This window comes from Coffea eugenioides, chromosome 4, assembly GCF_003713205.1.
Source record: "Coffea eugenioides isolate CCC68of chromosome 4, Ceug_1.0, whole genome shotgun sequence".
Lineage (NCBI taxonomy): Eukaryota > Viridiplantae > Streptophyta > Magnoliopsida > Gentianales > Rubiaceae > Coffea > Coffea eugenioides.
In genome coordinates this window covers 2,098,474-2,125,394 of record NC_040038.1, presented here as the reverse complement: position 1 = coordinate 2,125,394, position 26,921 = coordinate 2,098,474, and the positions used below count along the sequence as shown (strand labels likewise).

Here is a 26,921-nt window from a genome sequence, read left to right as displayed (position 1 = left end):
ACTAGAGTTCAGGTCCGAACTCAAGTTGAAGCCTAGTTAATTGGATCTTTTACTTGAGTAATAATTCCGCATAATCATGCATACACTATATCACAATTTAAGATTTAATGCACTGTGTGTCTGTCTATTTGGTAACCTTCAAATACGCACAAAGAAGGTGGGTCTGCTACTATTAAAGTACATCCACCTAAGTCAATACTTTCATTTAAAAAATTCAAAATAATATCAAGCTTACTTCTTAAGAATTAATTGAATTCAATGAGCTTGCAAGCTAAATATTCTTATCTGAGATTAACTCGAATTCGACTCAACTCGAATGGACTAAAGCCGGCTTGGGTATGAATCCACTCTGGTCACAACTCCCAAGCCCACTCCGGTGGCCCTTGGCCCTCTGAGTTTGGCCGTTTGAAGGCGGTCAGCCAGTCACTCCAATTTTGTGTGTTACTGTAACTATTATAGCTAGTCCAAAATTTTAGCCCGCATGAGACCTTTTGTCCAAGTGGGCGGTGATGAATCACCGTATACTTGTTACTTTATTACTTTCAAATAGTTTCTTCGGACGGAAATGCCGGTTCGCTCTTCTTTTTCTAAATTAAATTATATAATTATTATGGTTGCGATTAAAAAATTTTAAAATTTTTTTGTTTTACCCGAACGGTTCAGCCCTCCTCAGACCTGTAACCGCTCCGGAAGGTGTAACACCATTTATACATGGTGTAACATCATCTGTACAATGTGTAACAATTGAACAACAGCGAGTAAAATAGAACAATATTTTTGTGGATCCCACACGGCGTGAAAATCGAGTTACAAGACGTGATCTGAGCCGCACAAATTTTTTTAGCTTCATCCAGACCGTGAACTGCCTCTGACAAACCGTCCAGACCCCTCGTCCCTAGCAAATGCGAGAAGTGTAGCACTGTAAGCTGTGGACCCCAGGATTTTTATTCATTTCTTTATTAATTACACAGATTATTAGGAGGCTTCCAATATTTTGATTGCTCCTGCGCTAGAATGAACGAGTAAAACGAGAAAATTAGAAAATCCAATCCAAGGGAGGCGTTAATGCACTGTGTCTACTGGAATTGGACCCCAGAACTGCGGAGGTAGCTAGAGATGAAAAGTGGGGGAAGTGCAGCCCCTGTAAATGAATGGTTGAGAAAACGGCTAAACGCATCGGTCAAATTGCGTGTGGCAGCTATTCACCAGACAGATAGCCCACCACCAATTATTCGGGTGGGCCGGGCCGGGCCGGGGGTTGTTGCTTGCTGGAGGCAGCGAGTCGACGCGGTTTCTCGTCTACCATTGAATTGAAAAGGGCTGGAAATTGGAAATAATTAGTAAATCCTATTCTACGTATTAGTGCGCTTAACAGTTGATTATTAGTACATTTAAGTTTTATTTCATTTACCATGCGAATTTACGCCTTCATACTTAGTATATAAACTACTTGCGCTTTCAAATCGAGTTTGGAGCTTGGAAGATCCATTCTCTAATCAACACACAGAGGCCATTGGATTTGGATACATAATTCAAAAAAAACCACACTAATAGATTATTTGATTACCAGGTTGTCAAACCCAATTAACATAGCATCAAGATTTGCCCCACTGGAATTTGAATAAGCTAATTAAAACCTATTGCCTAAAAGCTGAAAAGAAACTCGACCTTTTTTTGAGTCGCCAACATCAACATCCCTTTGCCTATAAAACGCCACCTAACTCATCAACCATGCAAAGAGCGTGGCATCCATTTGCCTCTTAAAAAAATTGTTTGTTTGGATCTCAATGATAGTCAACATAGGATGACATTTACAGGGATTTAGATTAGAAATGTTTTAACTATAGGGTTTGTTTGGATTGAGCTTTATTTCCCCAAATTTATTTGTTTACATCATTATTACAATTTCCATTACACCTTTTTGTCTTCCCAATTATCTTTTTATTTCACATACATCACATCACAAAAAGTGCTACAGTAAAAATATCTCTAATAATTCACAATCCAAACAGACGTTGCCTAAATCAGATGGAGAGAGACCCAAATCATTTTTTTCGTTTTCTGAAAAGATGTGAAATTATACACGTACGTATGCTGCAATATTAGTATGCTTCCATTTATGCTTTTCGAAATCTAACCCTCGTGTCCAATATATATATATATATATATATTCAAACCTTCTCATGCGTTCATAACACGTTACAGATGCTTATATAAAATAATCAAATCGACTCTCTTATCTCTACATCAATTTCTTGTTCAATAGGCACGCAAGTTTTTGCAATTAAAACGTGTTCTTGTGCGGCAATATTTTGACACAACCCAATGTGTACGTGGCCAAATGTTTGGGGCGTCAAGAAATCCATGGTCATGGTTGTGTGCTAGGTTTTGGTAAACATGCAACCACTGGCAAAAAAGTTGTTGGGGAACCAAACCCCTGGCCAGGATGAGGATGAGGAGGATGATGATGATGGACCGAATGGAATTATTGCTTCATCCTGGGTAGTCACATCACGCCATTGGAGAATAGGATCGATGCATGAAAGGGAGTCCCTACTCCCAGGTCTCCCAAGTCCCTGCCCTTATTTGCATGCTTCTCAATTGAATTCTCCCACGGCCACAAGCAGAAAGTAGTAGTACTACTTTATAGGCTTGCGGAAAAACGATAGGAGTGAGCCATTGCCTGTTACCAATTCGTCACATTAAAAAGTGGCTCTGCTTATGAAATTCAGACAGGTGTATAATGTTCGTCTGCTCCGATGATGATTCAGTCTCTTTCAAGTTAATTTTGAACCTCTTCAGGTCCTCCCATCCCTTAGTATAGGATTCTATCGAGAGCGCTGAAATAAATTCCGACTTCCCATTAATTAGTTGGCTGTGGCTGCTTTTGTGGTTGCATATCCGCCGGTTCAATGAAGGTTAATTAATGGGGTATTTACATCCCTATCCCATATTAAGTTGTGCAGTATTATATCCATTTCAAAACAGTGACCCATATTAAGAAAAAAAAAACTAAAAATCGTGGAGGAGCTGGATTAAAACCTCCTTTCGTGTGGTTTTGATCTTATTCAAGAAGAAAAGCAAAAAAAAAAGAAAAGGATTTTGGGTATCGAATATGGTATATGCATGGTGGTAGCTGTCGAAATCTGTTTAATGCTACCACATTTTTAGTTGAGCAAATTGGCGACAGCTTAGTCATTAAACCTAGCAGTAGTAATTATGAGTTACCTAGCCAATTATAGCATTCATCATTTTGCTTTCTTTGCCTACTATAACTTCTAATTATTATTCATGCATGTGGAAAGGACAGAAGAGATCGACCTCTTATACTTGACAACAATAAGTAGGTAAATAACTTTAGCAACCAGTTATATTATAGTACGTAACTCAAAAAAAATCCAAAGATAGGTCCGGATTGCATTCTCAATTATTATTGCACATTGAGGAAGCTTAATTATGGGCCAAGATTGATGTTTATTAGTATTAACTTTTTCATCTTTCTTCAAAATTAAACTATAAACCGATAAACAACCAGGATTGATGTACATTATCTTTTGATTACTCCAGTATCACTTTTTGTGATGTGGTGTATGTGAAATAAAAAAATGGTTAAAAATATAAAAAAGCAGATTGGGAAATGTGTTTATGATGTTCATTGCACGTAGAGTGGCACTGTGACAGCAGAATAACTGATATACAAAATCGTTTAGAAATGAGACTGATTAGGCACATTAACTATTAATCTATTATCACAGTTTAAGAAAGCAATAAACAGTCTATAAAACAAATAAGGAAACATCTCAAAATTGCTAACATGGATGGCTATGTCTATGCGAATACACTCCTAAACCTCAATGCTTTACAAATAGATTGCCATCACCTTCCATTGCCACGAGACCAGTAGTGTTTTTTCTTTTTTTTGGCAATTACGTAAAACATTATTATAAACTAGTTTGCAAAAGTAAAAGGTTATCGGGAAATGATTTGACATAATAATATATTTTGGGACCAATATAAGAATTAGGTTATTCCTTACGGAAATGCTTGGATTGCTTGTTTTCGTCGGAAAATATTTGTCGTTTTTCGTGATCACATTTCCCTATCACCTTTTTCCCTCACATATATCAAATCGCTACAGTAATTTTTCCATGAAAAATGACAGAAAATGCAATCCAAACACAACCTAAATCAGTCGTCTTGTAATTGAAGTACCAAATGCGAACAGTAACCGAAGAGACAAATGTGGAAGCAATTTTCAACGAGAAGGACAGCCCCTTGTTCCCTCAACCTTTTGCCTTGCTCTTCTTTACAGGTCAAGCCGTCGGTTTTCACAGCCATCTCCTTCATCAGATGACATCATGACAATACGAGATTTCCGCACCTAATACTCTCTGTCGGTATTTACCAGGTGCTTGTCCTGTTTTAGACATATATACACTAGGAGTCGAACATAATATCCGAGATGCCATTGATGAAATTTAAGTTAAAAAGTTCACACTCTTTTCTAAAAATTCTCTTTATATATATTTTTAATTAAATTTATTTTATTTTACATATATTATATTATTATAATAATTTTTTTTGTAAAAATTCTGAAAACTTATAGTAATCCAAAGGGGCTCCTAGTTTCTTTAATTGGAAAATAAATTTATTTCTCTAACAAAATTAATAAGAAAATTGTTTTTAATCAAAACTAAATGTAACCCCCAACACGATCTTATCAACGCATGATTGTTTGCCTTTCGCTCCCTAATGATTGTTGAAAATTTTGTATTATTAAGTGTCAAAGTAATAAGAAAAAATGAGACATGTAAAACTTGAAAATCGCTAACTAGAAAATAATAAAACAACGTGTCTTAAAGTGATCAAGTAAAAAATATATTTTGAAGTTTTTGATTCTTTGCATTGAGAGAACAAATATACTACTGTTCAAGTGAGTGTGTTTGGATTGATCTATTCAAAAAAAGTTATTTACCTGCATCTCAAGTATATTTTTCAATCACCTTCATAATTATATTTTATCTCGTATATATCACATTACACACGTTAAATTATAAATAACTTACCATCTTGGACTTTTTTTTGCGTTGCATAATTTAGTATATAACAATAACGCATCACGTACATAAAAAGTGACAAATATGATCTATAAATTAGTCTTACTTACACTTCAAAACAAAAATTTGTTTATGTAGCATTTAAGATAATTTATTATCTCAAAGACCTTGAGCGTTCTTAACCCAAAATTCTCTTACTTGTCCTAAGTGGCAACATTTATTTTGGTTTTTTTTTTGTGGGGTGGGGGAAGGTTGGTCGTGGAAGCTGTAAGAACTTGTATAATAGTAAACAGGTAAATTTTAAAAAATGAAACTTTCTTAAATTAATTCTCAAAAAACTTATTTCTATTTAAAGGGTGAAAAACTTATTCAGTAAATGCATTATTTCCCTAAAAGATCCCTTCACTGGATTTCACAACTCTTACTATAGAACAATTTCTGAATTAGACATGTTTGGATAGTGTATTATTTGAAATATTATTTGGAATAATTACTGTAGCACTTTTTGTGATGTGATGTATGTGAGATAAAAAGGTGATTGGGAATATAAAAATGTAGGTTGAAAAATGTGTTTGTGATGCAAGTAAGATATTATTTAAAATAATTGAGGTATCCAAACACTCCTATACTACTATTTGAGAATTTCCTCAAACGTAAACCCCTAAAAAAAAAAAAAGTAAACCCCTAAAAACAGAAAAGAGAAGAAGAAAGTAAGCAAACAGCGGACAAACGGTATTGCGTAGGAAAATGTCGGAGGGTAATGTTTGGAACCGAAACACGTGAGCAACGACGAGGAAAGAGAGGAAAGTCTCTTGACATTTTTGCTTGGATGTTGCCGCCTGTATAAAGCCGCTGATCAGATCAAAACCATACTCTCTCTACTCAAGAGGAGGACAATTAGGAAGAGGGAAAGAGAGAGAAGGAGGCGTAGAGGGGGAGGTAGTTGGAGCAGATACATATATATAATCAGCTCAAGCTACAACAGACACTTCTCCCTTCTTTTCTTTTCTTTCCCAATCTCTTTTTCTCCTCACCGTCTTTCTTTTCCTCCATTTCATTCACCATGTTATCCTTAAATGGCACTAGTTTTCTGGTAATTCGCCCTAAACCCACTTATGTTTGCACATTTTAAAGCTATCCTACTTCTTAATTTTCCCAACTTTGCCATCTAATTTTTTGATCCAAGCTAGCTTACTTCACCAAATAAAGATTTTACAAGAAAAAGAAAAAAAAAAGTCTCAAACCAATCCCATTTTGATTTTTGTATCTGAGCAAATCTTCCAAATTAAAGATTCAAACTTTTGCGCCAATGGGTATCCCCTGTTTTGGGAAAAAAGACGCAAAGCTAACACGTTTGATTTTGATTTAGTTTGTTGATTATGCTAATTGATTTTGTTTTACAGGATAATTCGCTTTATGGGGTGTCCAGAGGCGTGGTGCAGCAACACAGAAGAGTTGCACCTCCTATGGTGGTGGTGGCGTCGGTCCGCTCAAATGGGAGAGCAGGGGATCGAAACGTGAGCGTTTTGGTGGAGACTAGTCTGAAGGAGATTAGAGATGCTTCACCAGCACCACCGGCTGACAAGGACTCCAAATCAAAGGTTACTGGCGGAATTGGTGACGTGTACGGTGAGGATACTGCCACCGAGGATCAGTCCATTACGCCTTGGACTGTCTCTGTTGCTAGGTGAGAGATCACTTGTTATATCAGCTTTTAATGATTTTTCGATGATTCCAATGTTATGATCGTTACTTTTTGTTTGCAAGGGAATTAGAAATGTCTTTAGTTTATTAGTGAAAATCTCACTGCTTGTAGGTGTGGTTGTTAATAAAGATGCAATATTTATGCGTGTGCATGCCCGCGCGCTTTTTAATCATGTTGTTTTCATTTTAACTGTTCAATTGGGCCAAAATATTAGATTTTTTATTTCTTTTGAAGTTTAATCTAAATCTAGTTGGAACTCTTTAGCTAATTTCTAGTTAATTGAAAATACGGTGCAAGTTCACTCTGTTTTACCCTTTCAATTAACAGAGTGTATTTTGAGTAATAGACTCCAAAGGTTTTTGTTCTTCTGTTTATTTTGTGAATTTGTCAGCTCTTAAGTTTCATGCTCTGGTCTCTAAATCTTCTAATATTCTGGTACATGATGGATGTTTTTCGGGCATGTTCTGAAACATGATTCTTGTATTTTAATTTCGTGCTGCAGTGGATATCCATTGTTGCGTGATCCACACTATAATAAGGGGCTTGCATTTACTGAGAAGGAGAAGGATGCACATTACTTGCGTGGTCTTCTTCCACCTGTGGTTGTCAGCCAAGAACTTCAGGTTTTGTAATCTTTCAATATTCAATTTGTCTGTCTAATTCACTCATTTTGCTGCTGCTAACTCAATCATTCTCTTCTATCATTCTACCGAACAGGTGAAAAAAATGATGGCAAATATTCGTCAGTATCAAGTACCCCTGCAGCGATATATGGCCATGATGGATCTTCAGGTTGTTGAACAATTAAGTTGTTATCTGCATTTTTAGAAGTGTTTTCTAAACCAATTTAGTTCTGTAATTTTTCTCTGCTTTGAGTTTTATCATTTTGCAGATAGTTTGATAGCGTCTACACTCGGAATAAATCTTAAGCATAACACAGTGTCAGTGTAAAATATGTATAGTTTGACTTAATAAATAAGCACGTGATACTATACAGTGAAGTCTGAGAATATTACAAAACCGATTCATCTAATATTTATGTGGTCTTAAATAGTCTGAATACTTAATATTTGGATTTGTTTTCTTCTGGTTTACACAGGAAAGGAATGAAAGGTTGTTCTACAAGCTTCTCATTGACCATGTTGAGGAGCTGCTTCCAGTTGTTTACACTCCAACTGTGGGCGAGGCTTGCCAGAAATATGGGACCATCTTCAGACAGCCACAGGGTCTCTTTATCAGTTTGAAGGAAAAGTATGTTTTGTGTTTTGCATTTGACAGCAGTTTTACCTGGAGTTCTTTTTCTCACATTTTAAGACTTGGCTGTTTAACATTTGTCAGAGGAAAAATTCTTGAGGTGCTGAAAAATTGGCCCCAGCAGAAGATTCAAGTTATTGTTGTCACAGATGGTGAACGCATTTTGGGGCTTGGAGACCTGGGTTGCCAGGCACGTCATCACCTTTTGGTTTCCATGTCTTTTACTTCTTTGATGTTATCACGGCAGGAAGAGGGTTTTCAAGGAAGAATTCTTTGCATTTGGTCATACCTTAGTAGGCATGCAGATATGGGCTTCTATTAATTAGCATATGATCTTTTTCTTATCCATCTTTGCTTGTTACCAGGGAATGGGCATACCTGTAGGGAAGCTCTCTCTGTACACAGCTCTTGGTGGTATTCGTCCTTCAGCTGTAAGTATATGCAAGACCTTTACTTTGTTCATTTGTTTCAATTGGCTGGTAAAGAAACTTTAGCAGCACTGCTTTCCTTGAATAGCTATCATGCTGCAAATAAAGGTTTTAACTGTGGTCGTTAATAACCTTTTCTTTGCTGTTGGTGTGTTATTTTATGGGCCCTTTTTTTAATCATACCTAAGAGCATTAGTTAACCACTGGAAATTGTTCTATGCTCAGAGATTTAATCTTGTTTTTCATTTGGACTTGTGGCTTAATAGAAGACATATGCTCCAACCTCCAATTGGTACAACGTCCAAGGGCAAAAATATGTTCGTGTACTGCCAATAATGGCAAACTTTGTTTATTGCTGTATGATTTTATTTTTTTTTATCTTTTCGTAGAAAAGATAGATTTTATTTTATTTTATCTTTTATTGCTGTATTAAAATATCATGATAGATTTTCCTGTGGAATGGTTTCATGACATGACCTGCTTCACTTTTGGCTATGCACAATAGTGGCAAAATATAGTAAACGGTTTTTACTGTTTTTACAGTGTTTACCTGTAACAATTGATGTGGGTACAAACAATGAGAAGTTACTGAATGATGAATTTTACATTGGGCTCAGGCAAAGACGAGCAACAGGGAAGGTTAGAAATTTGACCTTCAAACTGCTTGACATGAGATATATTACCTGGTCATTCATTTCTTAATTAAGTTAGATTGTTTTGCCGTCATCAGGAATATGCGGAGCTGATAGATGAATTTATGTCTGCTGTCAAGCAGACCTATGGGGAGAAAGTCCTCATTCAGGTTATGCACATTTCTGAGATTCCATTATATGGAGCTATTAAGTCAATGTGCTCAAATTGTCACTGTCTGTCTGCATTTTGCAGTTTGAAGATTTTGCAAATCACAATGCTTTCGATCTTCTTGCAAAATATGGCCCTACACACCTTGTTTTCAATGATGATATTCAGGTACAACAAGTCGTTTACTGTTCCACTAAATGTTGGGCCTTTAGCCACCATGGTCTTGGTTCTCTCCCAAGAATTGATATAAACATTTCACACATTTTTCAGGGGACAGCATCTGTGGTCCTTGCTGGGCTTATTGCAGCACTGAAGTTAGTTGGAGGGACCTTAGCTGAGCATACTTTCCTATTTCTTGGAGCAGGGGAGGTAGTTCTTGTTTCCTGTCTCCAAAAAAAAAAAAAGAAAAAAGAAAAAATGCATAGTGTTTATACCATCAATTGAATGTTTCAATCTTCTGGTCTGCCAGTGGTTTGAGACTGCATGTATAACTTATGCAACTTTGTCCGTTTTCCGGCCAAATTTCCTACAAGTTCTTGTTTTCTGCTTTTAGTCTTAAGGTACAACATTTGCTCCTATCCTTCTGGTAATGCAGGCTGGCACTGGTATTGCTGAGCTCATTGCTCTTGAGATGTCAAAGCAGGTGAAAACTAATTGAATGTGTTGCCTTCTATGTGCTGTATGCGCTTAGTTTCTTTTGAAGAAGCTCCTTGAGAAGTACATAGCAAGAGGTGAAAATTCAACCTTCTTTTGCAGACTGGAGCTCCAGTAGACGAAACTCGTAAGAAAATTTGGATGGTGGACTCAAAGGTGTTAAACCTTCTCCTAACCCATCTTCCTACCAGAAAAAAAAGGAAAAGAAAGAAGAAATAGAACTGTCATAATACTCAAATTATTTTCACTGTAGGGTTTAATTACGCGGTCTCGCATGGAAGGACTTCAGCATTTTAAGAGACCCTGGGCTCATGAGCATGAACCTGTTACAAACCTGGTGGATGCTGTCAAGGTCTGAGAAGTCCTCTGTCGAGTGCATGTTTTTAAGCTTGTGTGTTTTTGTCATCTTTATCTTTCTTTCTTCTTTTGCCAGGCAATCAAGCCAACCGTGTTGATTGGATCATCAGGAGCTGGAAGAACATTTACCAAAGAAGTTGTTGAAGCTATGGCAACCTTCAACGAGGTGATGCATCCTCCCTCCCTTCCTTGCTGGGATTTTGTTCAGTTTATGTTTGCATAAAACATTTTATATAGATCAAAACACTGACATTGTTCTTAATGCAGAAACCCGTTGTACTTGCCCTCTCCAACCCAACTTCACAGTCAGAGTGTACTGCTGAAGAAGCCTACATGTGGAGTGAGGTGATGTTATCATACATCTTTGTTTCATGTAGTCTTCTGCCATGCTGACTTTTTGGTGAATCTTCATCTCTATCACTGCATGACACTGTTACATCTCTTCTTTGTTCTATGTCTACTTCAGGGTCGTGCTATTTTTGCTAGTGGTAGTCCATTTGATCCAGTTGAATATGATGGGAAGGTCTATGCATCTGGCCAGGTGTTAATCCTCATAATAATCTATCTGACACAATCTTATCCTCAGGATATGTGCCTTTTTGGACTAACTATAATACATACATATCTTTTAGGCAAATAATGCGTACATCTTCCCTGGTCTTGGTCTGGGTCTGATAATTTCTGGTGCCATCCGTGTCCATGATGATATGCTCCTGGCAGCCTGTAAGTTGTTGCATATGTAATTATTAGTCATAATTCTAACCACCATGCCATTTGTTTGTAAGTATTCAATTTTAATGTGTGTGTCTCTCTCCCAGCTTGGGGTCAGCCAAAAGAGAGAACCTTAAAATAAATCTGAGAGCAACATGAGTTTTAATGGGATGGAAATGCTGCACTTTTGCGTACTTGTCTTTCCACACTGTCTAAAGTTCATTTTGATACCAATTCTTTAAATTTTTTCAGATGCTTTGTGTGTTTTTTTATTACATATTTCGGGATTTTGATACCAATTCTCTCACTCTCTAGGACCTAAGTTGGACGATAGCTAAAGTTCATGTATGAAAACCATATTGAAATGCAGATGTTATAGTCATAGGATCATCCAGCATCTCTGTTAGTTTGTCTTTGAATAGTTTGAACATTACTTGTTTTGAAAAAAAAATTATTTGTTACTCAAAATCTCTGGTATTTCTGCTTTCTTGAAACAGCTGAAGCTCTGGCTGCACAGGTCACTGAAGAAAATCTTGAGAGCGGTCTCATTTATCCCCCATTCTCTAATATTAGAAAAATTTCTGCCAAAATTGCTGCTGATGTAGCTGCAAAAGCATATGAGCTAGGTAAGATTTCCTGCCATGGGACCATATGTTTTAGCTTGAGTGCATTTTCTGCGATCTATAGCTTGACTCTTGGTTGCTGTACAGGTTTGGCTACTCGTCTGCCTCAACCAGAAAATTTAGTTGCATATGCTGAGAGCTGTATGTATAGTCCCGCTTATAGATGCTATCGCTGAACCAGTGAAATGTTCTATAATCCATGATTTGAGTAGATCACTAAATTTTTGTTGTCATTCTTCACCTAACGTTTTACCACTTTTTATGTTTTTGTTTTCCTATTTCAATTGTTTATTGTTTACTTCTTCCTGCCAGTCACAGCAGGCAGGTAGATGCAAGTAGGGTGATTAGAAGGGAAGCGTTCTGTAATGTTGTATCACGGTATAAATGTAGTTTGCTAAATGTTGTGCGTTACAAGAAATGAAATCAAAAGTTCTGCTTAAAACCATGCCCAAGACCAGATTGTTGAATTACTATTTTGTTATTTCCTCTTTTGAACCTTAATATGTTACATTTTGCCCGGGGGATGGTGAAAGTGATTGTGATTTCAGCCTCAGCTAGAAGCGTCTGGACATTCAGGTGACGCGAGGGCACATAATATTGCAGGGGAAGGAAGTGTTTGCATTCCCTTTGGACTGCGAAAGGAATGTAATTGTAGTAGAAGAAGCCTACTAAATTTGAAAGAATAATATGCATAAGAGGAAATTAGAATACGAGGTTATCTTCAATTCTGGGGCCCGTACAATAAAACTGTGATTTGGCCGTTAGCCTGTGAGTGAATGTTGAGCCTTTTATTGTCCTACCATTGAGGCTTGGTTTTGGCTGCTGCCTGACCAAGTGAACGAACGCCTTCAAATTCCTGCTGCGGGAAAACCTCACTAATATTCCGGTTTAAGTTTTAAAAGGCGTAAATTTGCTAACTTTTGAACTGTTAAAAGCAGCGCCTGCGTCTCCTTCGTTTGAAGGCCCTGAACAAGTAGGGCGAGTCATCGAGACTTACGAAACCCCCCTTTGCACCATTTTAATTGTGGGTTCCCCTTGAAGATGGTGCCTCATGCATACATGGAACCTCCTCGCACTATGGTGCATCTCCCTACAATAAGAACCTTTCAAGAACCCTAAACATTGATCAACAAAATTGCATTCAAGGCGTAAAAAAAAGCAGTCCCACCACCCCCCCCCCCTCAAGAACAGTGAAATGCAGGACAAATTATTTCAGGCTATTTGCCAAATCCTCCACGTACTAAACATCCTAGTATTTACAGTTAAAAAGAATCAGAATTTTCACTAGCTTAACCCATAACCTAAACCTGGAGGGGCCCTGCACTATATTACATTGAAAAAATTAGATAAATAAGGAATACAACAAAAGCTATGAGGACAGAAATGAAGGAAAATAGGCCTTGCTTCCTTCCAGATGCTTGAGTAAGGCATCTGCTAAGATGTTAATCAAGTAGCACCCTTTATCTCATACTGCTTGAAATGAACTATTTTCACTCTTGGTTATGCCCGATCCTTTGATTGGTGTGCTTGCATGAAATGCCGATTGCCTCGATGGCTCCCCTGTCAATTTGAGAGAAAGTCGGGAAGATTCTACAAGGCCAGAACTAGTATCACCTAAGCTAAGCTGAGACATGCCCACAAGTTCATCCACATTGACAGGTTCCTTTGGAATAACTGGAATTGGCTTGAGGATCTGATGATGAGATGCCTCTGCTCCTCTACCTTCCTCTTGAGGGGCTATATTGGACGGCCATAGTGGATATGAAATAGGTATAAATGCTGGAAAAAATGATGGGAACAATGAAGGAATTTCGGGTGGAGATTTAACATTTTCTTCGGTTTCTTCAACTACTTCACTGAGGGTAGCTTCCATGGGCTCATACTCTTGCTTTAGGGAAAGATCTAAAGAAGGCAAAGACTTTTCATTATCATCTCCAATTGCTAGAGGATGCGGACTTGCAAGTTGTTCCTTGCTGCTATCAACAACTTGTGGTGGGAGCACAAATTGTTCTTCCGGCGGAGCTAGTGGATCTGTAGACTAATAAACCACAAAATAATTGGCTACACAATGAAAAAGACACATTGCATGCAAGAATCATATTATACATGTTACAGATCAGTCTGGTTATTTAAAAATAAAAAGATGCCTTTTGGCCTTCAAAAAAGGATGATGCCAATTGAAATGAGTCAGTGGGAATGTGCAGAATGGATGGCTCATTATTCTGATTGCATCATCAAGAAAAGTCAGGAAACTTCTAGAAATAAGACATATCAACCCCTTATTAAGCATGGATTACCGGATGAGAGGGGACCTAGACCCAACACAAGTGTCATATTTTGCTCACAGGAGCTGCATTTCTGCATTTGCTTGTCCAGAAATCCATATAGCATTTTCCACTCAATAATGATGCAACTAAGAGAATCGTTGATTTTAAGCAAAATAAGACCTACCATATCTGGAACCATGTCAAAGAGACTGGATCTTCTCTTTCTCCGATTAGCATTGCTCTGCCGGATAAAATACTTCTGTGCATGGCTTGCCACCTGTGTTGGAGTCCTTGATGTCACAAAATTGCGGGAGATACCGCGCCAATCACCTTTGCCCAACTTCTGAAGACCAAGAAGGAAGAGCCTGTGCTCTTCTTCAGTCCATGGAACACCTGCAAAGGGAAAGTGAGTATTAGTTTTCAAAATAGCATTGTCCTTGCAAGCAGAGGACAGGTAATATAGCCTTGTATATAAGAAAAGCCACATATCCCAGTGACCATCTTAGTGGTAGTATCACATCAAGCTCTCATTTAAAATAGAATAAATATATGCAGAGGCTACACCAGAAAACACAAACCCAAGTCACAGGATGGTCACAGTAAGCTTCGGGATGTACAAGCTAACAGGGCAACAATAGCATTAAAGAACTGAGACTCATAAAGTTTAAATTTTTATACTAAATTAGCTTGACCTTGTTTAATTTAGCTATTTATTACTTCTGGGGAAGGAAAAAGATAACAATTATCAACCCCTCCCAGCACTTTCAAGAGATGTAGGTCGAAAGGCTAAATTTTGGCACAGTAAACTAGCTTGCTTGTTAGAAACAGGGGTAAGTGCCACTAGCTGGAAGGAGGAATCTGCAGGCTCATAAGAAATCTCAGAAGCCAATAAAGATCAAGTGAATATTCTTAGCAATTAGCAAGGGTAGACATGGGACAAAAACACAACTAGACCAAGTCAAAGTCCCCAATCAAACTATAGCCACCCATCCAGAAGGAAGGTAATGAGAAAACAAGGCCACCAGCGCCACATTATATCAATTTCTCCACTCCAAAAAAGAAAAGAGAGAGAGACGAAAGCTAGGAGTACTAATTTACAGAAAACTCATCGAAGAGAAGATAATTAGCACCGTGCACAAAATACGTAAAACTAAAATCTCACTTCATAAATCAGCAAGAGCCTAAATCCACATAAAAATCAATCATAATCAAATTAAATGACTAAAAGATTAAAACCTTTCTTTCTTTCAGCTCTACGATTAGCAGAGCAAGATGCATCATTGGGATCATCGGAGAGATACCCATCCGGCAAATGAACCGGGTCATGAAAGGGGTCGGAGGAAGGCGAGCTGGGGTTGGGCGACGCGGCGGCGGACGAGGAAGAATGGTAATGGGATAGATTTCCCATGCTGGCACTCTTCTTCATGATGGACCCATCTGTTAATCTGACTCCAAAAAGCTTCACCCCACCACCGGCACAGCCGCCGCTTCCACCACCGCCACCTCTCGTGGGACACGTCCGGGAGTTATGGCCATTGTTGCTGCAATGAGAACACCGCCGAGTCATCTTGCTGACTCGGCCTTCTCAACTCAATTGGAAAAAAAAAATCCAATCTTTTCTTTTTTGAGATAACTTTTATCTAAAAGAGAATTAGAAGAAGATAAACAGATAAATATACGGAGTTACAGGCAGAGAGAGGGAAGGAGAGATGAAATTTGTGGAGGTGATGAAAAGGAAGAGTTGTGGGGTTGCATGTGTCAGTTCTTAATTGAGAAATTCTAGGAAGCTGAAAATAGTGAGAGCACAATCTAAGATCAAGATTAGTTTCCTATGCTTAGTTTAGGCAAATCAAAGGGACCGGATAAGGTTTTCGGTTTAAGCCTTTCAGTCAGAGGAGATGATTACTTGACCGTAGTAGGAATAGGATCACGCGGTTCAATTTTCTCCTTGAGTGAAATGACCATTTTAGTCATGAACTGGATAGCGTCCTGCTCACGTGGCGTAAATTTGGAGTTTAGGCAAGTCTCCCTTGCTTCCTTGCGGCATTTTTCCCCTTTTGTCTTTGACACCGTACACTACCGGGCGGTGCCGCGGCCGGTGGGCAAGTTTTTCTTCCTTCCGAGTTATTAACGTGGATCATGATGTAAAAAAACAAAAAAAAAAAATGTGGATCATGATGCGGGATGCTGATGGTGGTCATCTTTAGATTTGCTTTTGGTGAGATTGAGGTTTCAGGATGGATGGATAGAGAATAATTGGAGGACTGGCAGCTGCATCTCCAATCTCCATCTTGCTTTACGGCTTCTTTTCCGGGGTTCCTGATCTAATCTAATCTAATCTCATCTAATCCAATCGAGTAGCCGTACAGTCGTAGAGGGATTGACATAATGACCATTAAACAATTGCATGTCACATCTTGTCTTGTCCTTTGATTTGTGCCCTCGGAAAAAAAGAAGGTTTTTTTTTTTTTTTTTCTGCCAACCGATTTAATCAAATGGGCTACAAGACAATACATGTGCATCGTCAGCTTTCATTCGAAATGATTCATGAAAAGAAGAGGCCGCAAGCAGGAATTCTGGCTCCAATTTCTTGACATGATTGACGAAAATTAAAAGGTTACCATGCGGGTTGCAATTATTATTAGCAGACAAAATTGCATTCGCAATCTGTATACATCCTGATCCTGGTTTCAAGGTTTTTGAGGTTCCTTGTTAACAATAATGTTGAACCAAAGAAATCTTTGACATGGATAGATCATAATAGTACCAATTGCAAACGTTAAAACACCACCGCAATCTCCTTTTTTTCGTTTTTTTGGATGCAGGAAAAACGCCTCTGTAATCTTGAAAGTGTGTAGTGCACCATCTACCATGAGCAGGTTCAACCTGAAGGACCGTCAAATATAAACCAGATTACCAATTTATAGTTCACGCCCAGTTCTCAAAAGCCCGTCGCATAAAACTTTCATAGCCCTGATAGGGCCCTTAGCTCGTGTGAAGAGTAGGTAGTGGGCTATGATTATGAAGAAACTACCTGCTGGTATTAAGAAAGGCAGATGAGAATTCTTTTGGTTTTTGAGTAGTTTCGACTCCGATCACTCTCCAGATCCACCGAAACCGTCCATTGCTAACGAGAATCTATGTCTACAACATTCAATTCCATTATTCTCTCCTTTTCTTCTGTTGTTATGCGTTTATACAAGGTGCATAAATTCACATGACTCGACGGACATAGTTATAAAACTTGATCTGGTTCGATGGTCGAATCGGTCAACTCAATGAATCGGTCGTAGGATTAGATTGGATTACTAATTAAACCAATTAAGGAACAAACTCGTTGATCTGCAACCGTCCATTGCTAACGAGAATCTATGTCTACAACATTCAATTCCATTATTCTCTCCTTCTGCGTTTATACAAGGTGCATAAATTCACATGACTCAACAGGCACAGCTATAAAACTTGGGCTGGTTCAATGGTCGAATCGGTTAACTCAATGAATCGGTCGTAGGATTGGATTGAATTGCTAATTAAACCAATTAAGCAACAAACTCATTGATCCGTTAATGACTCGACGGTTCAATCAACAAATCAAAAAAAAAAAAAAGTTGTCTGTTAAATGGCCAGTTGAACCACTAACTTAAAAGGCTTTGTTTGGAAAGCAATTGTTACATTTTCTGTGAACATATTTTCCAATCATCTTTTTATCTCACATATATCATATCGTTACAATAATTTTTTTACAAAAAATCCAGAAAAATGCAATCCAAATAAAGACTATTTTATAATTTAAACTATAGTATTATAGTATATAATATAACTATTGTGCAATCCGCGATTGAACTGCTTAATCAGTAGTTGAACCAATGACTCGATTATCCGGTCATCTCTCCAAGTTAATTTCCAGACCAGATTTAATAACTATGCTCGACGGTCGGGATGAAGACTGGCCACTATTTACTATTTAGCCACATTCAGCTTGGGTTCAACATTACTCTATCACGAAATATCAGGAAAACCCACAGCTTTGTTTGGATTCAAGAGTTTTTCAAAAATTAGTTTTTTAAATATTATATTAAAATTTTTAAAAAGTACTCTAAAATATAAAAGTAGTCTAAATTTTTTAAAAAATATCCCAAAATATATTCTAAAAACTCTTCTACTCTTAAATATCCCAAAATATTTTCTAAAAATATCCCAAAATATACTATAAAAACTCTGCTACAATAAAATTTTTCAAAAACACCCCTAAAAATAGCTAATTCAAACGGACAACACAATTTCTTAAAAGTAATATCTCAAAGAAAAAGGGGAAAAAATCACTTAACCCACGTACGAGGCACTAGTGCATCTCAACGCTTACATGTGTTGATAAAACCTGTTGAATAGTCTAACGAGTCAGGGACTTTTTCGAAGATGATCAGAATAGATGCTGCTGCCATGCGAGGAGAATATCTGAGTTAAAAAGGCGTCTGGAAAGGAAGAGCGACCTTAAAAGCCAACATTTGTTTGGTTGCCTTGGCGATCACAATTATATGGATTTATTCTCGTCTCGTGAGCGCATTATGGATGGGAGGACTGCGGATGAGGAGGAGGAGGAGGAAAGGGATATGTTTGAACCCAAGTCCGGCAATGCTATCAATTCACAAAAGGCATTTTGTCCTCCGAATTTTGCCTTTAACACAAGTGCGTCGTTTCAATTTGAGCATGCTCCTGCACGGCTGCTACGGTGCTGCTACCATGCATCTCCATATCATTGACTCTGTTTGATCGAAATTATGTACCAATTTGGAAGGATCAAATCCTATCGCTTGTAAAAATGGAGGATTTCTTTTTTTTCCTTTTTTCTTTTTTGGGTTCATTTCTTTGAGTGCTTCTGATGATTAGGTTTAGGCCTATATGCGGGATTTCTTAAACAGGCCGAATGCAGGACTTTATAGAGCTAGACTTAAAAAAATACCATGGGTTGAAAACTTGTTTAGAGGATTAATAGAAGTGTATCATTGAAATAATTAATATCTTGGCAAAACTTGTTTAGTACGGGAATATCAAAACACAGGGATGGAAGGACCAAAAGTAGAACCACTACATAATTAATCGTAGCTCGGCACAATTTTGCCTTTGGAAGATTCATAATTCGTCTTGTCTGGCTCTCTTTAAAGTCAGAAAATGATGGAGAATACAAAATAAAAGTCTACCTTTTTTCCTTTGCGATCCATGTTAAAGGAAAATTGGCGATTTTCTAGAAGCCGTAATCAGGAAAGCTGGATCCTCTCGAGAAATTAATCACTAAACCGGACAGGATTCCATTCAAGTCGATGCTTTTCGTCTCGATGTGCTTTGAATTACTCTGGAGTTGCTTATTTATTATCTTCAGCTTAGCCCACCTTTGCAGATTGGAAAGAAACGGAGAGGTCGCATTGAAATTTCATGAAATCTATAATTGTATTATAAAAATGGGTATTGTCATATCCCAAAAAAGAATAAATCGGTATTATTGTTTAGATGGGATTAACAGCATTCATGTCAAGGCCGAAAATAAAGCTCCTGAGGAATGGTTTGAAGTTTATAAAGATGTGAAAGTGATAGCCAACATCAGAAGAACAGAGAAAAAAATATTGTAATACGTTGAAAAAAATATTGTTCTTTAATGTTATTCTTCTCTTTGGATCAGAGAAAAAGAAAACAACCAGTCTGACCATTTTGCTCATTCATGTTGCTGATGCGAAAAATTCTTCCACAAATTAAGAGAGAGCACTAGAAGGGTTTTTCCACTATCGTCCATGCTTGATTAAGTGATCATGGGTCGAGATTCTTATCAACAAAGGATATGGATAGATAGTGATAGGTCAAGAGCATCAATATTTGGGCCAGAAAAAACGCTACGCTTTGTGGTAAAAACTTATTCTGATCCCTTAACTTGCAACAGAGAGCAGATGTGACTGCACATCAAGACGTGAAAAACAAAATCATTGGTGAGATGGATAGATGTAAAGTTCCTCCAATGTCACTTGGGCAGGGCAGGGCAGAAGAATAAAAAGAGAATCCCTTCTCCAACAGTTAATCATTCCTGTCATATTCCTCCTTGCAATTTTTGCCACAGCTGTAGCTGGGAGGATGAACGAATGATAGAGAAACACAACCGCAAGAACGGCAGCATAGCAAAGTTTAAACATCGTTTGTCGATCATGTTACAGATTCTCTCGTCTCAGTTGCTCTTTTTCCCTTTTCCTTAATTGGTTGCTCCATGTCACGCCCGTTACGGATAGGTGCTCTAATTTTAAAGATACTCGTACTTCCCTTCCCCACCGGCAAAATTCTTTCGATCAAATGATCAAAGAAATTCTTTTTTTATCCTTTTATTTCTTTTGGGTTCAAGCACGAATTATTCGATTTGTTTAACATACAAGATTTGTTTTGTGTCTGATTTACAAATGATAGTAATGTTTTGGTGTTTATAGATAGATATTCACCAGGCATATATGTTCCACAAAAGAGGAACAGATTTTTTAACCATTCAACAAGAATAAGTTTCAAGCCGAAGCCTGTATTATCCCATTGCATGATGCATGAAAGAGCTTTTTTTTTTTGGCGTGGCCAGCGATCCATGAAATTAAAATTTGTCATCTTCAGCATGAGTGCGAGAGTATGGACCTCTGAAAGTGAAATCATGGGCGCTGTCACTGAAAAATCAGGAATAACACCCTGTAATCTCCACAAAAAAGCTTGTAAAATGAAAGGCCTCGCTGACTCAGGAAATTAAAACAGTAACCCTCTGCGTGTTTTATCCGCACACAATCGTCCATGCACCAGAATCCAATTTGTGGAACGCAATGAGATTGTACGGCCTTCAATTTTTTACACTTCAGCTAATGTTTATTTATTGAAATGATGCATCATTATTTATGTATGACAAGTAGTTTTTGGTGTTATACATATATATGCCTGTCTTGCTATGATAAGAGCCTAGGGATCAAGCAAAATTATGGAAGAACCACTCTTTTGTAACTCACAAAAAAAAAAAAAAAGGATGTGTAATCGTATTCTCTTCATGGGAGACCATTTATCGATATATTAAGTTCCATGAGTGGCCTGTCTTTTCTAGAATACGAGACTCGGGCGATTTGAGGATTACAAGCTCCAATGATCGATAAACGCCAGACTAATTAATTAGAATGAGATAACGTTGTTATCTGAACTCTTTTGTTCGGCGGCCAAGTTTCCATCATTTCACCATTCCATCCCACTTTTCGCTGTTTTGAACAGATTCTGTCTGCTGCTGCATACAGAACTGTTTGCGTTACCACGTCATTACTGTCCTGAAGAAATGCTTTGTTTGCCAAAAGGGGAATAGGGTTGCAGCCGAAAAAGCATACAGATATATACCTTTTTTTTTCTTTTGGAGATTTTAAGTTATCAGAGTCTTCATTCATCGAATAGTATATTAATTTGAGGGCAGCCATTGCATTTCGCTGTGTAATATGCTAATGGAAAGCAACAACGAAATCGATGTGGGTAATGTCATCAGCAAAATTTGAAACTCTAGACTCGAATTTTAATCACAGACTGGATATTTGAACGCGAATTTAGATACATGGTTTGCCATTTTTCATTTACAATAACAATTCAATATCCTCTTCAGACTTGGATGAAGGAAAAAAAGGTGCACATGTCCTCCCTATAACTTAAATCAGTTGTGTAAGTTTTCTTTTTCGTCAACATTTTCAGTTTTAATTATCTATGTCTTACCTCTCCACATGCATGCCTCTCCATTTTTACTATCGAAATGATCTTGCCAAATCAAGAAATTAAACAGATGAAATTCAGGAAAGTTCTATTCAAACATGTAGCACCAAATAGATAATGAACATTTGATCAGCATATCTCGAAGGATATCTTTATTCTTGGAGTCATTGATCAAGAAAAGCAGGATTGGATTTACTTTTAAGAAAATCTCATCCTTTGCATTCTCTTTTTCTTCCTGCGGCTTCACCGTACGTTCCATTTCAGTGATCCTTGACTAGAACTTTGTTGCTTTCGGACTATAGAAGGAGCTCTTGGTTCCATAAGCCGCCACAATTTTAAAAGGGTTAATTCTGCTTTGCACCCTTTAGCTATCCTCACGTTCTCACTTTAATCTTTAAACTTTAATGTGTGACATTTTAGTTTCTAAAGTGTAAAGTTCATTATACTTAAGTAAAATTCATCCCATTTTACTCCCTTAATTATAAAACTTTTTATACTTTAACCCCTAAAGTGGGACACAGATTTTATAATTAAGTGGGATAGATTTTATATTTTGAGGATGAAAATGGGGGAAATTTTACTTAAGTGGAATAGATTTTTATAATTTAAGAATTGAAGTACCTCGCTTTGAAATTTAGAGACCATAGTGAGAATCTAAATATGATTATTGGGTGCAAAGGGGAATTAACCCATTTGAAAATAGTAACTCTAAAAGGCAATGAAAATGCTTTTCTTTTGCATTTACTCGCCTTTTTTTTCTCTATTCAATTTTACTTTTTTCAAAAAAATTAATATGTCTCGTGACACTTGTCAAAATAAGGGGTATTTGGTAAGTGTGTTTTCATACTATAGAATGGATTTGAAAATTAATCATAATGATACATATCATTTGATTAAAGTCAATCATAATGAGTTAATAAGTATACTAGACCTACTGTATGTGCTAAAAAATACTAGAAAAAATTGAGAGAGAAAAGAAAATTTAGAAGAAAAAAGAGTAGGAAAAAAGAAAAAAAAATGTAAAAACCTATACCTAAATTCTAGTTATCAAACGCTCTATCAGCTTCAACAAAAATCTAATATCAATAATCAGTTAATGATAGTAATAGTGATAATTATTGATGAATGATAAGTGATAATGATTGATGAACTTTTACCATATGGCTCCTAGCTCTTAATTTTTTTTTTTTAAAAAAAAACTCTTTCTTTTTTCCTAACAAAACAAAAGAAGACCATAACCTCAATAATGTGGAGGAATGTATATCTCAACTTTCCTGTACAACCTATCAATGCTTTTCTTTCCTTGATCTTTCTATTTCAACGAGTAAACTAATGAGGATCAAGTTCGCATGTTGGAAATTGTTTTATGAAGTTAACAGCTATCTTCGCGATTTCAACCCACTTATGAGAACCAAATGCCTTGGTAAATAGATATTCTCTGCCACGTCAATGATAGTAAACTTACCATTTTGTAGATAAAGTGAAATAGGTATAGTTTGTTTTAACTAAAAAATGTGCTACCAAACATATGGTTGGGCTTCCAATTAAAGCATCACTAAAACTCATCTGAAAATGTCATCAAGTCTCATTGTAGATGCGAGGATTATATTTATGGGCAATTGGGTCTCGAGAACATGTTTTGACGGTAGTGATGATCGAAATCTAATCCATTCAATCATTTTTTACCAAAAAAATCTGATAATGTCACTGAAAGTGCATTGGAATTTTTTTTGTTAGGATGAACCTCTTTTTGGCTCCTTACCTTGTCCTTTAGCTTTCCCACGTTAACCTTCGCCCCCCCCCCCCCCCTCTCCCCTTGAAAATTGAGCCGGATTCAGCTATATATACCCTCCTTGGTAATGATGTATTGCATGGTTCCATCCCAATTAAATTCCCTTCTCCTTCTCCCCTTCGGCTCTTCATATTAAAGAAAGAAGGAGAAAACAGCCGCCCCTCCCGTTTAATATCACCTTCAGCACATCTTAGGGCCGAATATGGAACGCAATCAACTGCGACGAAAACTTGCTAATATGAGACAATCTCTCTTTGAACAGGTTTTTCTGATTTTCTCCTTTCATTTCCAATTGTGAAGTTAAATACTTCAAATTTTGTTTCAGTTCTTTTAGAACCTAGCTCCTTGTTATATTTTTTAAGTATTTCTGTTACATGTTGCCATCTCAAAAACTTTCTTGGGAATACAAACTAACATGTTGCCCTCTTGGAGTTATTCCCACATCACTATCTCAGCAGCAGCGCCACATATTGCATGGAAATTTGGAAAACACGCTATCGAGGAATAAGGAAGATTCCTAAGTGCATTGAATATGAAATCTGAAGTCTCACCCCTTGTTAATCGCGTTCTTCTGTTCTGTTGAACAATTTTGTGCATTTTTTGTGGCATCCTGCCTGCAGGGGTATCTAGACGAACAATTCACTCAGCTGGAGGAGCTGCAGGATGATGCTAATCCTAACTTTGTAGAAGAAGTTGTCACATTGTTCTATAGGGATTCAGCCCGAACAATCCAAAATATTGAGCAAGCACTGTGAGTCAATTCTACAGCTTGCTTGTTAATACATATAGTATAAAAGTAGCTCATTTAGTAATTGTTGTCATGCATGTAATTGACTTTGAGAAAAAGAAATGGAGGGTCCATCTCCGGGTACAGAGTACTAAATTTTCTATTTTCATCATCTGTATATGTACAGGGAGAAGAACCCTCTTGATTTCGCTCAACTGGATAGCTACATGCACCAGTTCAAAGGAAGCTGTTCAAGGTAAAACAATGACCCGAAGATGTAAGAGAAGAGTTAATTATTCATGCTTCCCTCATTTTGGCTGCAAATAACTTAAAATTTTAGCTCTTTGTAACGTTTTACGCTAAAAAAGACGTAACATAAGTGGCTCTAGTGTTGGTTTTTGGGATGCAAAAAGTAGTACTAGTATATGTTCTTTTGGCTTCAAAATCACCTCTATCCCTCGATCTCTCACGCATGCAGCATTGGAGCCGTGAAGGTTAAAAGTGAAAGCACGCAATTCAGGAATTACTGCAAAGAAGGAAATGCAGAAGGGTAATTAGTCATCTCCTCCAACACTTCTACTGTACACTATTACTCCCTAGATTTACATAAAACTATTATATACACGTATATTTTATCCTTCAAAAACTCTGCATGAACACAAGCAGATGCAGGAGAACTTTCCACCAGCTAAAGAAAGAATATGCTGCACTCAAAAAGAAGCTGGAGCTTTATTTTCAGGTCCTAAACTTACTTTACCATTTAAACTTGTTCGTTGATATGCCACAAGCCCACAGCAATACGTCGAGTATTCCCTCAATCTTATTCCTCTTTCCTTTTTCTTTTTTTTTTAAAAAAAAAAATTTCCAGTATGCAAGACAAGCTGGACCAGATGAGACAGCGTGTCGCCCAAAGTAATCTGTGAAGAATCTTAGCAGAAGTGGGCGGACAAATATATAAGTTAGCTAGCTGGTGATCAGGAGAGTGTTCAGGCAAATTGTTGGAGTATGATCTCTGTAGTCTGTAATAGTCTGTATGCGTGCATGATGCATTGCACTATCGTGGATATATTATGCGCCCCTTTTGCTATAATATTCCAGACGCCTTAAAAGGAAGAAGACACTACTACTACTACTGCTACTTCTGCTCTGTCAAATAATTGCTTTTGATATATTCAGCAGTCATTGCTGGTTCTCGTACTCTTGTCTGTGGCTTGCATTTATTATTATTTGCCGCAACCTCTGATTTGTATGAATAGCCTTTTTCCCTTGACAACATATCGGTGCTCCCCATCCGGCCGCAGGCCTTCAATTCTAGAACAGAGTTTAATGCCAATTAACAAAACTAGAATGTACTACTACTAGATTTCATGTTGTAATGATTCTGCGTGCAAAATCAATAGAGTGCTGCCGTACATCGAACTGTGACAAGGCCTAACTAGTGGACAAGGCCGAAGAAGATTTCTTTGAACATGTTCACTCAGACCACATGTAAAAGCCCATCGAAGCAAGTTGCGCTTCGTGCTTTCCGGCTCCCCACGGGTTGTTTTCATTTCACCTAGTAAAATTTGAGTCATCAGTAAACATAAAACATCTTATTCAATGTTTAAGATAAAATGGAAAAAAAAAAAAGAGTGTAGTGTTGTACTGTTGTATAGAAACTATATAGTAGAAAGCAATTACGTACCATGATTCAATGGACAATAAAATGCCAAGAAGATGAAGACTGCTTGTTAGGTGAATGATTCCTTACATATTACTATATTAGGCACGTTTTATGGCTACTGATAATGTGTAAAAAAGTTATTCTTTTCTAAAGATCATTGTCATTTACTAATGTGAGCTCTAATAGTAAGTGTTAATGCTAAATGACTGTTGTAGCCACGTCAACTCCTCTTTTTTTTTTTTTTTGGTGAGTTAATTTCATTTTGTATCCTTTAACTATACCTAAATTTTTTTACTTGATTTCAAAGTAGAATAGTATAGTTCCTAAAATACATAATTTATTCGACTATGGTTTCTAAAATATAAAATATGTAAAACCTTAGTTTCTAAAGTATAAAATTTGTCTTATTTCTATTTAAAATCTGGCACATTTTCGTTAATTGTTTTACTTAAATACGATAAAATCTATATTTTAAATATTAGAGTATTCTATATTAAAGTTTAAGGACCAAAATGAGAATTCGAATATGTTTGGGACCAGCTAAATTATGCTTTGTCATTGACTAAAGCCATTATAAAAGCAAAAATGCTCTGCTATAAACATTATTAATTCTTACACCCGATGCAAAGTTTTTTAGTTCTAAATTTGCTCCATTATATTTATCACCCAAATAAATTTTAGAAAATTGGTGTTTGCAAATAAATCTTAGAAAGTATCTAACAGCTGCTATATTTTATTTTCTTTGGTTACAGCTCCTGCTTTGTTTGGATTGCAAAATTTTCAACTAAAAAATTTTACCTTTTCTCCTAAACTCATTTTCTGATCATTTTTTTAATTCACATAAATCAAATCATTACAATACATTTTTATACAATAAATCTTTTCAATTTCCACTTGCCACCACAGTTTGGAGATTCTAAGGATGCATGATGTTAGTATCAATTTGGGTACATGACAACATTATATTTAGGCAACTTTCTTAATGAAAATTCAAACGTTCCTATTCTAGATCATCTTATAATCCTCTAAATTAAATTCCTCAACCAAAATTTGTTTTATAAACATGAAACCCCACCTAGTACACAGCTGCTCATATTGTCCAGTACTTCACTTTTACCATATACTACAATTTATAT

The 26,921-nt window shown here is 36.9% G+C and overlaps 3 protein-coding genes across 3 annotated transcripts; 2 read left to right on the top strand and 1 right to left on the bottom strand.

The window, feature by feature from the left end:
- The first annotated feature begins 5,848 nt into the window (after positions 1-5,848).
- On the top strand, positions 5,849-12,057 carry LOC113767464 (NADP-dependent malic enzyme, chloroplastic-like). The gene is made up of 20 exons (XM_027311571.1): positions 5,849-6,150; positions 6,461-6,744; positions 7,265-7,385; positions 7,480-7,554; positions 7,862-8,013; positions 8,101-8,206; positions 8,382-8,447; positions 8,988-9,083; positions 9,175-9,246; positions 9,330-9,413; positions 9,516-9,614; positions 9,841-9,888; positions 10,002-10,055; positions 10,153-10,251; positions 10,333-10,422; positions 10,524-10,601; positions 10,723-10,797; positions 10,889-10,979; positions 11,465-11,593; positions 11,678-12,057. Exons 1-20 carry the CDS (start codon positions 6,121-6,123, stop codon positions 11,764-11,766), a joined length of 1,938 nt encoding a protein of 645 aa, XP_027167372.1. The 5' UTR covers positions 5,849-6,120; the 3' UTR covers positions 11,767-12,057.
- A 729-nt stretch (positions 12,058-12,786) lies between these two features.
- Positions 12,787-15,709, bottom strand: LOC113769521 (transcription factor MYBS3). Its single transcript, XM_027313984.1, has 3 exons — positions 15,094-15,709; positions 14,042-14,250; positions 12,787-13,628 (listed from the first exon to the last, which is right to left on the bottom strand). The coding sequence occupies exons 1-3, from the start codon at positions 15,422-15,424 to the stop codon at positions 13,056-13,058; spliced, it is 1,113 nt and encodes a 370-aa protein (XP_027169785.1). The 5' UTR covers positions 15,425-15,709; the 3' UTR covers positions 12,787-13,055.
- Positions 15,710-23,597: 7,888 nt separating this feature from the next.
- On the top strand, positions 23,598-25,094 carry LOC113767343 (histidine-containing phosphotransfer protein 4). The gene is made up of 6 exons (XM_027311405.1): positions 23,598-23,657; positions 24,016-24,146; positions 24,310-24,378; positions 24,601-24,672; positions 24,789-24,861; positions 24,991-25,094. The coding sequence occupies exons 1-6, from the start codon at positions 23,598-23,600 to the stop codon at positions 25,036-25,038; spliced, it is 453 nt and encodes a 150-aa protein (XP_027167206.1). The 3' UTR covers positions 25,039-25,094.
- Positions 25,095-26,921: the final 1,827 nt, after the last annotated feature.